This window comes from Labeo rohita, chromosome 2 (assembly GCF_022985175.1).
Source record: "Labeo rohita strain BAU-BD-2019 chromosome 2, IGBB_LRoh.1.0, whole genome shotgun sequence".
Lineage (NCBI taxonomy): Eukaryota > Metazoa > Chordata > Actinopteri > Cypriniformes > Cyprinidae > Labeo > Labeo rohita.
Window position 1 is genome coordinate 34,672,270 of NC_066870.1, and position 11,007 is coordinate 34,683,276.

The 11,007-nt window shown below is 35.3% G+C and overlaps 1 protein-coding gene across 1 annotated transcript; it reads right to left on the reverse strand.

Annotated features, from left to right (window-relative positions):
* Positions 1 to 159: 159 nt before the first annotated feature.
* Positions 160 to 10,983, reverse strand: exoc3 (exocyst complex component 3). The gene is made up of 13 exons (XM_051122428.1): positions 10,843 to 10,983; positions 9,971 to 10,147; positions 9,665 to 9,884; positions 7,892 to 8,573; positions 6,292 to 6,409; positions 6,065 to 6,190; positions 5,878 to 5,978; positions 5,674 to 5,784; positions 3,981 to 4,122; positions 3,766 to 3,888; positions 2,144 to 2,305; positions 1,870 to 1,991; positions 160 to 1,780 (listed from the first exon to the last, which is right to left on the reverse strand). Exons 2-13 carry the CDS (start codon positions 10,112 to 10,114, stop codon positions 1,585 to 1,587), a joined length of 2,247 nt encoding a protein of 748 aa, XP_050978385.1. The 5' UTR covers positions 10,115 to 10,147; positions 10,843 to 10,983; the 3' UTR covers positions 160 to 1,584.
* Positions 10,984 to 11,007: the final 24 nt, after the last annotated feature.

Here is an 11,007-nt window from a genome sequence, read left to right on the forward strand (position 1 = left end):
ATATACACATGAGCTCAGCCAATGAGACGAGAGAGATGATTACATATTTAAATAGGCAATCTGCCTGTGATTCCTAAGCTGGCAGATTCAGGGCGTGTGTGTGTGTATAAACGGAGATGGCCTGTAGTTCATTCCAACATTGTAAATCATTTAGATCACTTAGTGTTACCCAGATTTTATTGAAATGAAAACTAATGTGTTGGAGTCCCGTGGTTCGTTACAGTTCCTGACAGCGTCCAGCAGGACGCTTTTGTGTCGCACTGTGGTGAAACAGAAAGAAATTAAACAGTGACTGTACATTATTAATGAGAATCAACGACACAAAAGTAGCTTAATGCAACCTTATGATGTTAAACGGATAGTTCACCCAAAAATAAAAGTTCTGTCAATTGCACTATACACTGTCAGTCAAAAGTACACAGTCAGTACAACTTTTGTTTTGTTTAAAGAAGTCTCTTCTGCTCACCAAGCCTGCATTTATTTGATCCAAAGTACAGCAAAAACAGTACAATTTTCAAATATTTTTACTATTTAAAATGACTTTTCTATTTGAATATCTTTTAGAAATGTTATTTATTCCTGTGATCAAAGCTACATTTTCAGCATCATTACTCCAGTGTCACATGATCTTTTAGAAATCATTCTGATATGCTAATTTGCTGTTCAAGAAATATTTTTATTATTATCAATATTTAACAGTTGAGTACATTTTTTAGGATTCTTTGATGAATAGAAAGATCAGCATTAATCTGAAATAAAAAGCTTTTGTAACATTATACACTATACCACTTTAAAGCTTGTAATATTTTTTAAAAGAAATTAGAGGAATGAATGCTTTCATTTAGCAAGGATGCTTTAAATTGATCATAAAGACATTTCTAATGCTATAAAAGACTGACTTGAAAAAAATCCACTCAGCAGTTTTCAACATAAAAGTAATAATGAATGTTTTTTGAGCAGCAAATTTAGACTATTAGAATGGTTTCTGAAAGATCATGTGACTGGGGTAATGATGCTAAAAATTAAGCAGTGAAATCACAGGAATAAATGACATTTTTGACATTTTAAATATACTGAAATAGAAATCAGTTATGTTAAATAGTAAAATTATTTCAAAATGGTACTGTTTTTATTTTTGGATCAAATAAATGCAGGCTTGGTGAGCAGAAGAAACTTCCTTAAAAACAACATTAAAAATTTTGCTGTTCAAAAGCTTTTGACTAGTTCATGAGTGCAAAATATCTATTTGTTCTACACAAAACCTCATGGGTTTGGAACAGCGTAAGTGTGAGTGATGACTTGTTTTTGGGTGAACTATATTGCTTTAATTCATCCTTTAATCATTTTAATAAGGGCAGGCTAGGAAAATAATGGAAATGTTTCTGTACATCAAGTCATCATATATCACCAAAGCGTCTGCAGTCTCAACACGAGCTGCTGCCATTCGAGTGCGCATCATCATCAAACCCAGATGTTTACACTGATATGGCAGAAAATGTATTTCCAAAGTGCATTAATGGAGTCGATACTCCGTTCTGTGGCCTGTTAGTGGCTTAGTAAAGGCTCTAGGGGTCAAAGGTCAGATTATTTCAGCAGTTTGGGTACAGCCATAGAGGTCATGGCGGTCATGGTGATGGATGGCACCGTGATGTCTCTGAAGACGGGCTGAGAGACAGAGGAGGAGGATGGCTTGTTCTGGTTTAGAGTCTCTATGATCGTCTGTCTCATTTCTCGACTGGCATCTCCACGAACAGCTAACAGGGCCACAATGTGCTCCTCTCTAATGATAGAAAAAGACAGAAAGGTGGTTTTGAGTGTCCAAATGTAAACTTTTTTTTTAATAATGTTTTCAATGTAATGAAATCTGACCTGATGTCAGGATATTTGGACACCAGGGTGGACACCTCTAGATAGAGCAGCGCAGGATCGGTCAGTTTGAAGACCTCGGCGATGGCAGCAATGGAGTCACACAGCCGGTCTGTGTCCTCTCCCTGCACATACAAACATGCTTTATAAAGAGCTCTTCAAATACTGATGATGTTACATGTTGCTGTGATGCAATAAAAAACTAAAACACTTGGTCTCATGTATTACAACAGCATGTTCTAGGCATCATTAGAGCATTTGGTGTTGTGGGACTCACAGAAGAAAGTTTCCTAAAGAGGAATTTGAACTGCTCGGCTTCTTTCATCATCCGGTCGGCTCCCTCCTTCCTCTCGTCGGCGTTCTTAAACGAGATGCGCTTCTGCATGATGGCCTTTAGATACTCCACCACCACCCGCCGATGAGCCTCACTTGTCATTTCCTGTTTAACACACACATTGGAAAACACCAATCATGTATTAGGTTCATTATTTGAACTATAGGAAATCAATGCATGCATAAAATACATTTAAAAATGTTAGTTTTTTTTTAAAGAAATTAATGCATTTTTAAAAGCAAAGACATTAAAATGATGAAAATTGACAGTAAAAATTCAACTTTGCACCAAAGAAATAAATTATATTTAAAAAAAAAAAAAAAAAAAATATATATATATATATATATATATAAAAAAAAAAACATTTGTATTAAATTGTAATAATATTTTACAAAATATTTTTCACAATGATAGCATATACAGTTGAGGTCAAACGTTTACATACACCTTCCAGATACTGCAAAATGTTAATTATTTTACCAAAATAAGAAGAGTTATAAAAAAAAATGCATGTTATGTTCTATTTAGTACTGACCTGAATAAGATGCTTGCATATAGTCCACAAGAATAGCTGAATTTATAAAAATACCATGTTCTTACCAGAATGATCCACAGCTGTTTTTTGTTTTTTTTTGTTTTGTTTAGTGATAGTTGTTCCCCTGTTTGTCCTGAACAGTTAAACTGCTGCTGTTCTTCAGAAAAATCCTTCAGGTCCCACAAATTCTTTGGTTTTTCAGCATTTTCGTGTATTTGAACCCTTTCCAACAACGACTGTATGATTTTGAGATCCAACTTATTTTTTAACTTATTATTCAACTTATTTTGTCTTCTGGAAAACATGTAAGTATCTTCTGTAGTTTTTCAAGGGCAGTGCTAAATAAAACAAATATAATATTTTGCTAAAAAATATGAAAAAAATGTACACATCTTCCTTCTGAAGCATCAGTGAGAGTTTGAACCTTCTGTAATAGTTGCATTTGAGTCCCTCAGTTGTCCTCAGTGTGAAAAGATGGATCTCAAAATCATACCGTCATTTTTGGAAAGGGTTCAAATACACAAAAAAAGCTGGAAAATCTGAATTTGTGGGACCTGAAGGATTTTACTGAAGAACAGCGGGCAGTTTAACTGTTCAAGACAAACAAGGGACTCATGAACAACTTTCACTAAACAAAAAGCTCATCCAGCTGTGGATCATTCAGGTAACAACACAGTATTAAGAATCAAGTGTATGTAAACTTTGGAACCGTTTTTTTTTTTAAATAAATGTAACTATTATTTTCCCTTGTCGTCTAAATGTAAATGAATATGTGAAATATCTTATTCAGGTCAGTACTAAATAAAAAATAAAATGCATTCTGTATGATCCCTCTTATTTTGGTAAAATAATTAACATTTTACAGATTCTGCAAGGTGTATGTCAACTTTTGATGTCAACTTTATATCAGTACAAGACTACAGAACAGTCCTCTGGTCTTTTCATAAAAAAGTGCTAAGTCAGCATTATAACAAATAAGACTTGTCTACTATAAGATGACACATTTTCTGAAATGTTTCGGTGTGCAAACCTGATTATAAGGCTTTTTAATTTTGGCAAAGTCATTGAAGTAGTCTTCCACGGTCACACAGATGGTGTCTACAGCATGAGAGCCCGTCAACCACTTCCGGGTCAGCAGCTCACTAAGATGATGCTGTGAAGAGACCAAGAAACAGTCAAAATCTGACATTTATCCCAGTCACTAAAGCCCAACAGCCGACACTACTATAACTTGAGCACATTCACCTCCAAATCCAGAAAGACTTCATCTAACAGGAACTGGCAGCCCTCTCTGGCCACATCATTCAGAAGCTTGTCTATGGCGGCGTCGTTCTGAGTGGGTTCAGTCGACTGAGAGTACTTTCTTTTTAGGCTATTTATAGATTCTCTGAAAACAAACATTTTGAAGTGAATTAAAACATCAGTTTGGATCATTAGCAGTGTATTATTGATGGTAAAAAAAAATAAATAATAATGCATTGCTTTACTGTAAAGTAACCATCAGGTTATCTGCAGTTTTTAAAATTATATTTAAAGGAGTTCACTTCGAGAACAAAAATTTTTACAAATAATTTACTAACCCCCTTGTCATCCAAGATGTTTGTGTCTTTCTTCCTTCAGTTGATAAGAAATTATGTTTCTTGAGGAAAAAATTCAGGAATTACCTCCATATAGTGGACTTCAATGGTGCTCCCAAGTTTGAACTTGCTAAATGCAGTTTAAATGCAGCTTCAAATGGCTCAAAATGATCCCAGCGAGGAAAAAGGGTCTTATCTAGCAAAACGATCAGTCATTTTCAAAACAAATTGACAATTTACATACTTTTTAACCTCAAACGCTCATCTTGTCTAAGTCTGCGTGAACTCTGTTTTTTTCTGGTTCAGTACGGTCAATACAAGTAGACAGTGGTTCTCAAACTTTTTATACTAGGTACCACCTCAGGAAATATTTGGCTTTTCAGTACCACCATAATGACCGACATTAAAATACAGTCGCGTAGTAGGCCTAACTATTCAGCTACAGCTCTGCACAGCTCAAAAGTTCCCAATAAAAATATTCATTGTTGTCAGCAATTTTAACACTGTAAATATGCACAGTGCTTACAAACAGGTAAATAAAAAACTTACATAATGATTCAATTAAAATGTGTTGTACCTAAAATAAAAACTATACTGTACTTAAATGTAAAAAAACCAAAACAAACATATAAACAACAACAAAAAAACTTTACTCAAAGATTTAATGAAACTGTATTGTGTTTTAACATTAATTTATATTTAATTTAGTGATTCCTCTAGTGGTACTTGAGTTAGGGTACATCAAAAAACTCCCATCTCGTTTTCTGCAGAAGTACCGACCCAGTGTAATTGCAAGATGTATTTAAACTGCATTTTGGAAGTTCAAACGTGAGGGCACCATTGAAGTCCACTATATGGAGAACATTCCTAAAATGTTTTCCTCAAGAAACATAATTTCTTATCAAAAGAAAGACACGTCAGATGACAAGTGGGTGAGTAAATTATCTGTACATTTCTCTGAGATGTGAACTTCTCCTTTAAGACTGCTTAAAAAAACATTTTTTAAGTTTTCAAAAAATAAGATGTCTTAAAATGATAATTAAAGGCACAGTTCAAGCAAAAAATATAAAAACTGTCACCATTTACTCATGTCATTCCAAACCTGTATGACTTTCTTTTAAAGAAGAGTTTCAGCTCCTATTGACTTTCATAGTATTTTTTGGGATGTGAAACTGTTTGGGTAAAAACATTCTTCAAAACATCTTCTTTTGCGCACCATCGAAAAGAAGAAAGTCATACAGGTTTGGACGAAACATCAAACCGAATTTAAGGCTTCTTGGGGATCCACAGGGACCCTGAATGCTGCAATACTGTAATGCACTATTTAAACAGCATTTAATAATTCATTAAAATGCACTCACTTGAATGTTTGACAGTTGTTGATGATGGCGATCATGTACTGAACGTAGCATTGTGGGAGCTGACGATCTCTCAGGTGTTCCTCCTTATAGGCAATCGCCTCCTCTCTGTACCTGCAATTACATGTACGACCAATGAAAATTTGCATTCTTTACTAATATTAACAACATATTTTTAATTATCAGTGGAAAAAAAGAATACAGTACCTTACTAGGAACGAGTTCATCTGCTTCAGACAGACTTTTAACACCTGCTCTTTAAAAGTCTCGTTGATCTGAGCAGCCACCTGGAGATTCTGCTCAAACATCTGAGGAGGAAATAAAGGAAGATCTCATGTCAAACTTCATGTGAGTGGGTGTATTAAAGCATGAGGTCAGATAGAAGTTGTTGTACCTGGAAGACAATAGCAGGTAAGGTGGTTTGGTAGTAGCCGTCTTGGTCGGCTTCAGGCTCTGTCTCCTTCTGCCAGTCTTTCTTATCTGTTTCCAGAGCTTTGCGCAGCCAGCCTGTGATGTTTGACTGGAGAGAATTGGAAGAAAACAAAGAAGCTGCTGAATGCTGCACAGCATTTCAAACGGCTGCATAATTTTAATGTTTTATCCAGTGCCACAGGGACTCACAGTGAAGGTTTTGAGGTATTTGCCCAGCAAATCATCCACCACAGGTTGGGGCAACAGCGGTTCCATCTGCTTGACGTCACACTCGGGCTGTAGATCAGGATGACCCATCATCTCCCCACTGCCAGAGACAGAACCAGACATCACACCCATACTAACGCACATGAATTACACCAGTTTCTGCTCTTCGTCAATGTCAGAGAAATTCCTTGACTCAGTGTTTGAGTTTTAACAATTAATGTATTATGGTACGACAGAACTAAATGTTTATGTGAACCTGTATGGGCTGATGCTCACATCATATACTGCTCACATGTGGCAACAAAAGTGTTCACAAAATTGCTCAATAATGCACAGAATATCTTACTAAATTATTATTTTATTATGTAATATTTCATATTAAAATAATTGTATATAATTTATGTATTTTTTAAAAATAGTCTTAGTGGGTTTAAAAATTTAAAAATAATTTTAATAATTTATTTAATATTAATAAAATATTTGAAATGGAAAAAAAGATTTTGCAAAGATTTCGGAACTGAAACTATGTGAAAATATTTAACTGTCATACGAATAATGTCACAATTAAGGTACTAAACTAGCTTTATTTAAGTTATTTTCTTATTTTGTCCTGATTTGGGAAATATGACCAGGATATAATTCATATGGATGCAAGTTTTGTTACTGTTAACTATTAACTAATATAAACAGTTAATCATATTAGTATAATTAATAATAATATTATTAACATTTTAATAAAATATAATAATTATTAAAACTAATTTTTTTTTATTAATTACAATAAAGCTGAAATAAAACACAAATATTACACGAAACATCAAAAACATGGAAATGTTGGCTTTGTTGAGTTGAAGTACTAAAATGACTAAAACTAAAATGAAAACTGCAAATATAAAAAATGATTCAAACTATTAATAAATATAACAGTATATAAATAATACTAAAATAGCCGATATATACAAAAAAAAAAAAAAGAGAGAGAAATGCAGTTCATAGTGCATCCTAGCATATCCTACTACAGTCCTTCGGCATGTGAAACAGCAACAAAAAGCAGATCTGAAGATCTGCAGGCTGCTCTTGTCTCTCTCTCCTGCACTGTTTAGCTCTACTACACATAAGTGCATTAATCTTCCTGCTCAGTGTTGTGAGTGCACGCGATGTGATGGTCTGTGGTGAGCCCATCAGTCAGATTAAGCACACAAAGCTGTGCTGCTGCTCTCTGCTCTGCTTTAAATATTGAGCAAATTGCTCACTGCTGCGCATTTGACAGACTGATCTGCCACTGAAGAATGCGATGCTGAGTTAGGGTAGTAAAGGCAGCATCACAAATAGTAGCTTTCCCTTCAAGCAAATGTTTGTTACATTCAAATTTACTAAGTTTTTTATTTAAAATAAATTCATAAACATTTTGGAATATGATAACTAACTCTATCTATTCTAATTTTATTTTATCTATTTGTTTTCTTTATTTAAAAAAACACTTGCACTCTCTATTAGTTAAGATGGTGAGTAATTAATGGCAGAATTTTCATTTTTGGGTGAACTGTCCCTTTAAGCTAAACACAGTCCACTTGTGTCTTACCTTTTATATGTGTTGAGGACCCATGTAAGAAGAGACACAATCTCATTGGCTTCCAGATCTTCAGCTGCGAGCTCCTGCACGCGTGCCGACACCGATTTATGATAGAGGTCTAAGAACACCTGGAAGGTGTTGTAGTGTGGAGGGAAGCACTGCACCATCAGGTTCTTCACCACGATCAGGTCGTCCAGTACGTACTTCCTAGTGATCTCCAGCAACCTCACCAGCCACATTTTGTCAGACTCACGTGTTTCTGACTGCGTGCTCTCGATGCGAGCGCTCACCGTGTCCTCTAGGACTTTGTTCATTCGATTTTTCCAACATTTGGGCCTCCCAGGTGGGATGAACCCGGTCTGCTTCTTACGGTCCAGCATCCTGCGGTCGATCTTCTCTTCGCGCTCGATGATTCGAACCACAGACACCAGCATGGTGGGGTCGCGGCGGACAGTGACCATGGCGCGGTGGAGGACCATCCAGAGCTGTTTGGAGAGCTCCTCCGACAGGCCCTGCACCTGGCCGAAGTAGCTACGAATTAGGTTCATGTCATGGTCGTTCTTGCTGTCCATGCGGTACTGCTCGTACATGAGGTCGTCGCGGGAGCACTCTAGATCCATTAGCTTGCGGTGAGCTTGAAGGAGCTCGCCCTGTTCGATCAGATCGTGGGTCTCTCGTACGATCTCGGGCACTGTAGAGGAGGGAGCAAAATGCCGGTGCAGTGTCAGCAAATGCAATCAATATAAGCTGGCAGTTTAGCTCATATATATTGTTTTTGCCATGGGATTGTGGTAACTAGGAATTCACAAGCTCCAGTGTGGATCCAGAACACTTAAGAAGAGAAGATGCCAACCCCACAGAGGACTTCAGATGATGCCAACCCTGAAAACATACAGCACTACCGAATTCTGCTACTAATTTATAGTGTTCTTTGTCTGTTTGATTACGTCATTAATTGATCTTTACCACACATCTCTACCATATGTACATCAAGCTACTACTACATATATTGTAAAAATGTCAATTTGGTGTAAAGCTGCTTTGCAACGATATGTATCGTGAAAAGCGCTACACAAATAAATTTGAATTGAATTGAAATTGAAATATATACCGTATTTTTGGGAAAAACAAGTTGTAAATGTCCTAAAACTAGGTGGTAAAAATAAATGGTAAAAATAAAATAATAAAATAAAATAAAATAAATGTAAAATGAACTAAAAAATAGGTAATAAAGCTAATATATATTTTATAAAATTAATTAACTAACAAAATGAATAAAGACATAATTAAGTAGTACAAAAAACAATACTGTTTGGAAAAGTAACCTGTAAATGTCCTTAAAATAGGTAACAAATGGTGAAATAAATAAATAAACAAATAACTGAAAAATTGCTAATAAACAAATACAATTAAAAAAGTTTTAATTGTTTACATTAAAAAAGTCGTAAAAAAAAAGACTGAAATACTATTTGGGAAAAACAACAATGTTCAATCAATCAATGTTCAATCAATGTTCAAAATAAATAAACAAACAATAAAATAAAAGCAAAAACTAAAAAAATTATCTTACTAAGTACATACATAGAAAAAAAGCATTGCAAAAAAAATGCTTTTAGAGAAAAAAAACTTGTAAAGGTGATCAACAGAAAAAACTGCAACCACCTTGGAAAAAAAGTAATATCATAATATGATTATTGCCATTTTTATTAGTAAAATAAAAAATACAGTGAATGAATTGTGTACTTTTGAGTTTTCTTTACCTCAAAAAACATCCGGCCTTACCTGAGAAAATGTTTTTGAGGTTCTCGACAGCTGAAGCCAGCTGACTGTGCTGAACCACAGCATCTTTCACATCCTTCAGATTCTCAATGGTGTTGATGCTCTGCCTCCAGTCTTTGCTGACGTCTGCCAGCGAGTTCTGGATGTCTTTCACATCACACAGAGCGTTATGGAGCTGCGTGAGGCCTGTTCGTACCCCATCCAACTGAGACTGAATAGCAGCCTGAAAAGGAATAAAACATTTTGTTTTACATGAACTGGTAAAAGCATTCCCGAAACCAACAGACGGATAAATACTAATAAAATCACCTTTAATCTGGCTTCCACAGATGCTTTCTTGCGTGCCTCTCTCCGTCTGTACTGCTCCACTTTGTCCAGCTGGTCAGAGCGCTGCAGCATCCCAGCAACCCTCTGCACCGCCGTGGCAACGGCCTCTCTGTTCGTCTCTTCCATAGTAACTAATCCCAAACGACAGGGTTTAAGGTACTGAAATGACAAAAACAGCAAGGGTTAAAAGTGCTAAAATTTTAAAAACATGCTTTTAGTAATTTTGTTGTGCTTTTATTAGTTTCTGCTTTCTAAAAAACATGTCTGTGTAGTTTTTAATATACATGTTATTTAAATGGCTTACATTCATCAAGCTAAATAATTTATATATATATATATATATATATATATATATATATATATATAATTTCATTTCTGTTGACATTTATTTTATTTCAAGTAAGGAAAACGTTTTTTATGGTTTTGATTTTAGCTCCTAATGCACTTAAGTGAAACAAACAGCAGACGTTAAACCTTAACAATATTACATGAACAGCAATGGTTAAAGGTACTAGGGTATATTTTAATATTCGGTGTGTTTTGGTTATTGATATACATTTATATATCTGTGCAGTTGTTTATGTTTGCAGCTGGGTAAACATGCAGTAAACAAGCTAACAAACAAAAAAAGATACTTACGTACATCTGCTCGAAATAGGAATGGTTTAGGAAAAAGGCCAAACAAAACTGTAATCTGTTTTATTTATTGTAATAATCGCATATATCGTGCTGATTTTCTGTGCTGAAAGGCCCACAGTGACAGATGCTACCTGGCTAACTACATTAGCATTCAGAGCTCTGCGCTTTTTCAAATTTATATCGTTAAAATGTCGAGGTCATGAAAAGGTACTCACCCGGGCGTGGTGTTTGTTTTACGAACTGTCGATTGTTATAAGTTGTTCATTGATATTTTATTTTAATGTTTGTTTATTCTCTTCATTTACTGTCATAACAGCTGCGTCTTCCTGGTGTCGCCCAACACTCAGTCAGATGACGGCAGCGCCTGCGCCGAAAGCATC

Coding starts and splice junctions, on each gene's coding strand:
- exoc3 (XM_051122428.1), bottom strand. CDS start 10,114: ATGGAAGAGACGAACAGAGAGGCCGTTGCCACGGCGGTGCAGAGGGTT. Junction 9,885..9,970: donor CTGTGGAAGCCAGATTAAAG/GTGATTTTATTA, acceptor ATTCCTTTTCAG/GCTGCTATTCAGTCTCAGTT. Junction 4,123..5,673: donor AACAACTGTCAAACATTCAA/GTGAGTGCATTT, acceptor GTTTGTTTTCAG/AGAATCTATAAATAGCCTAA.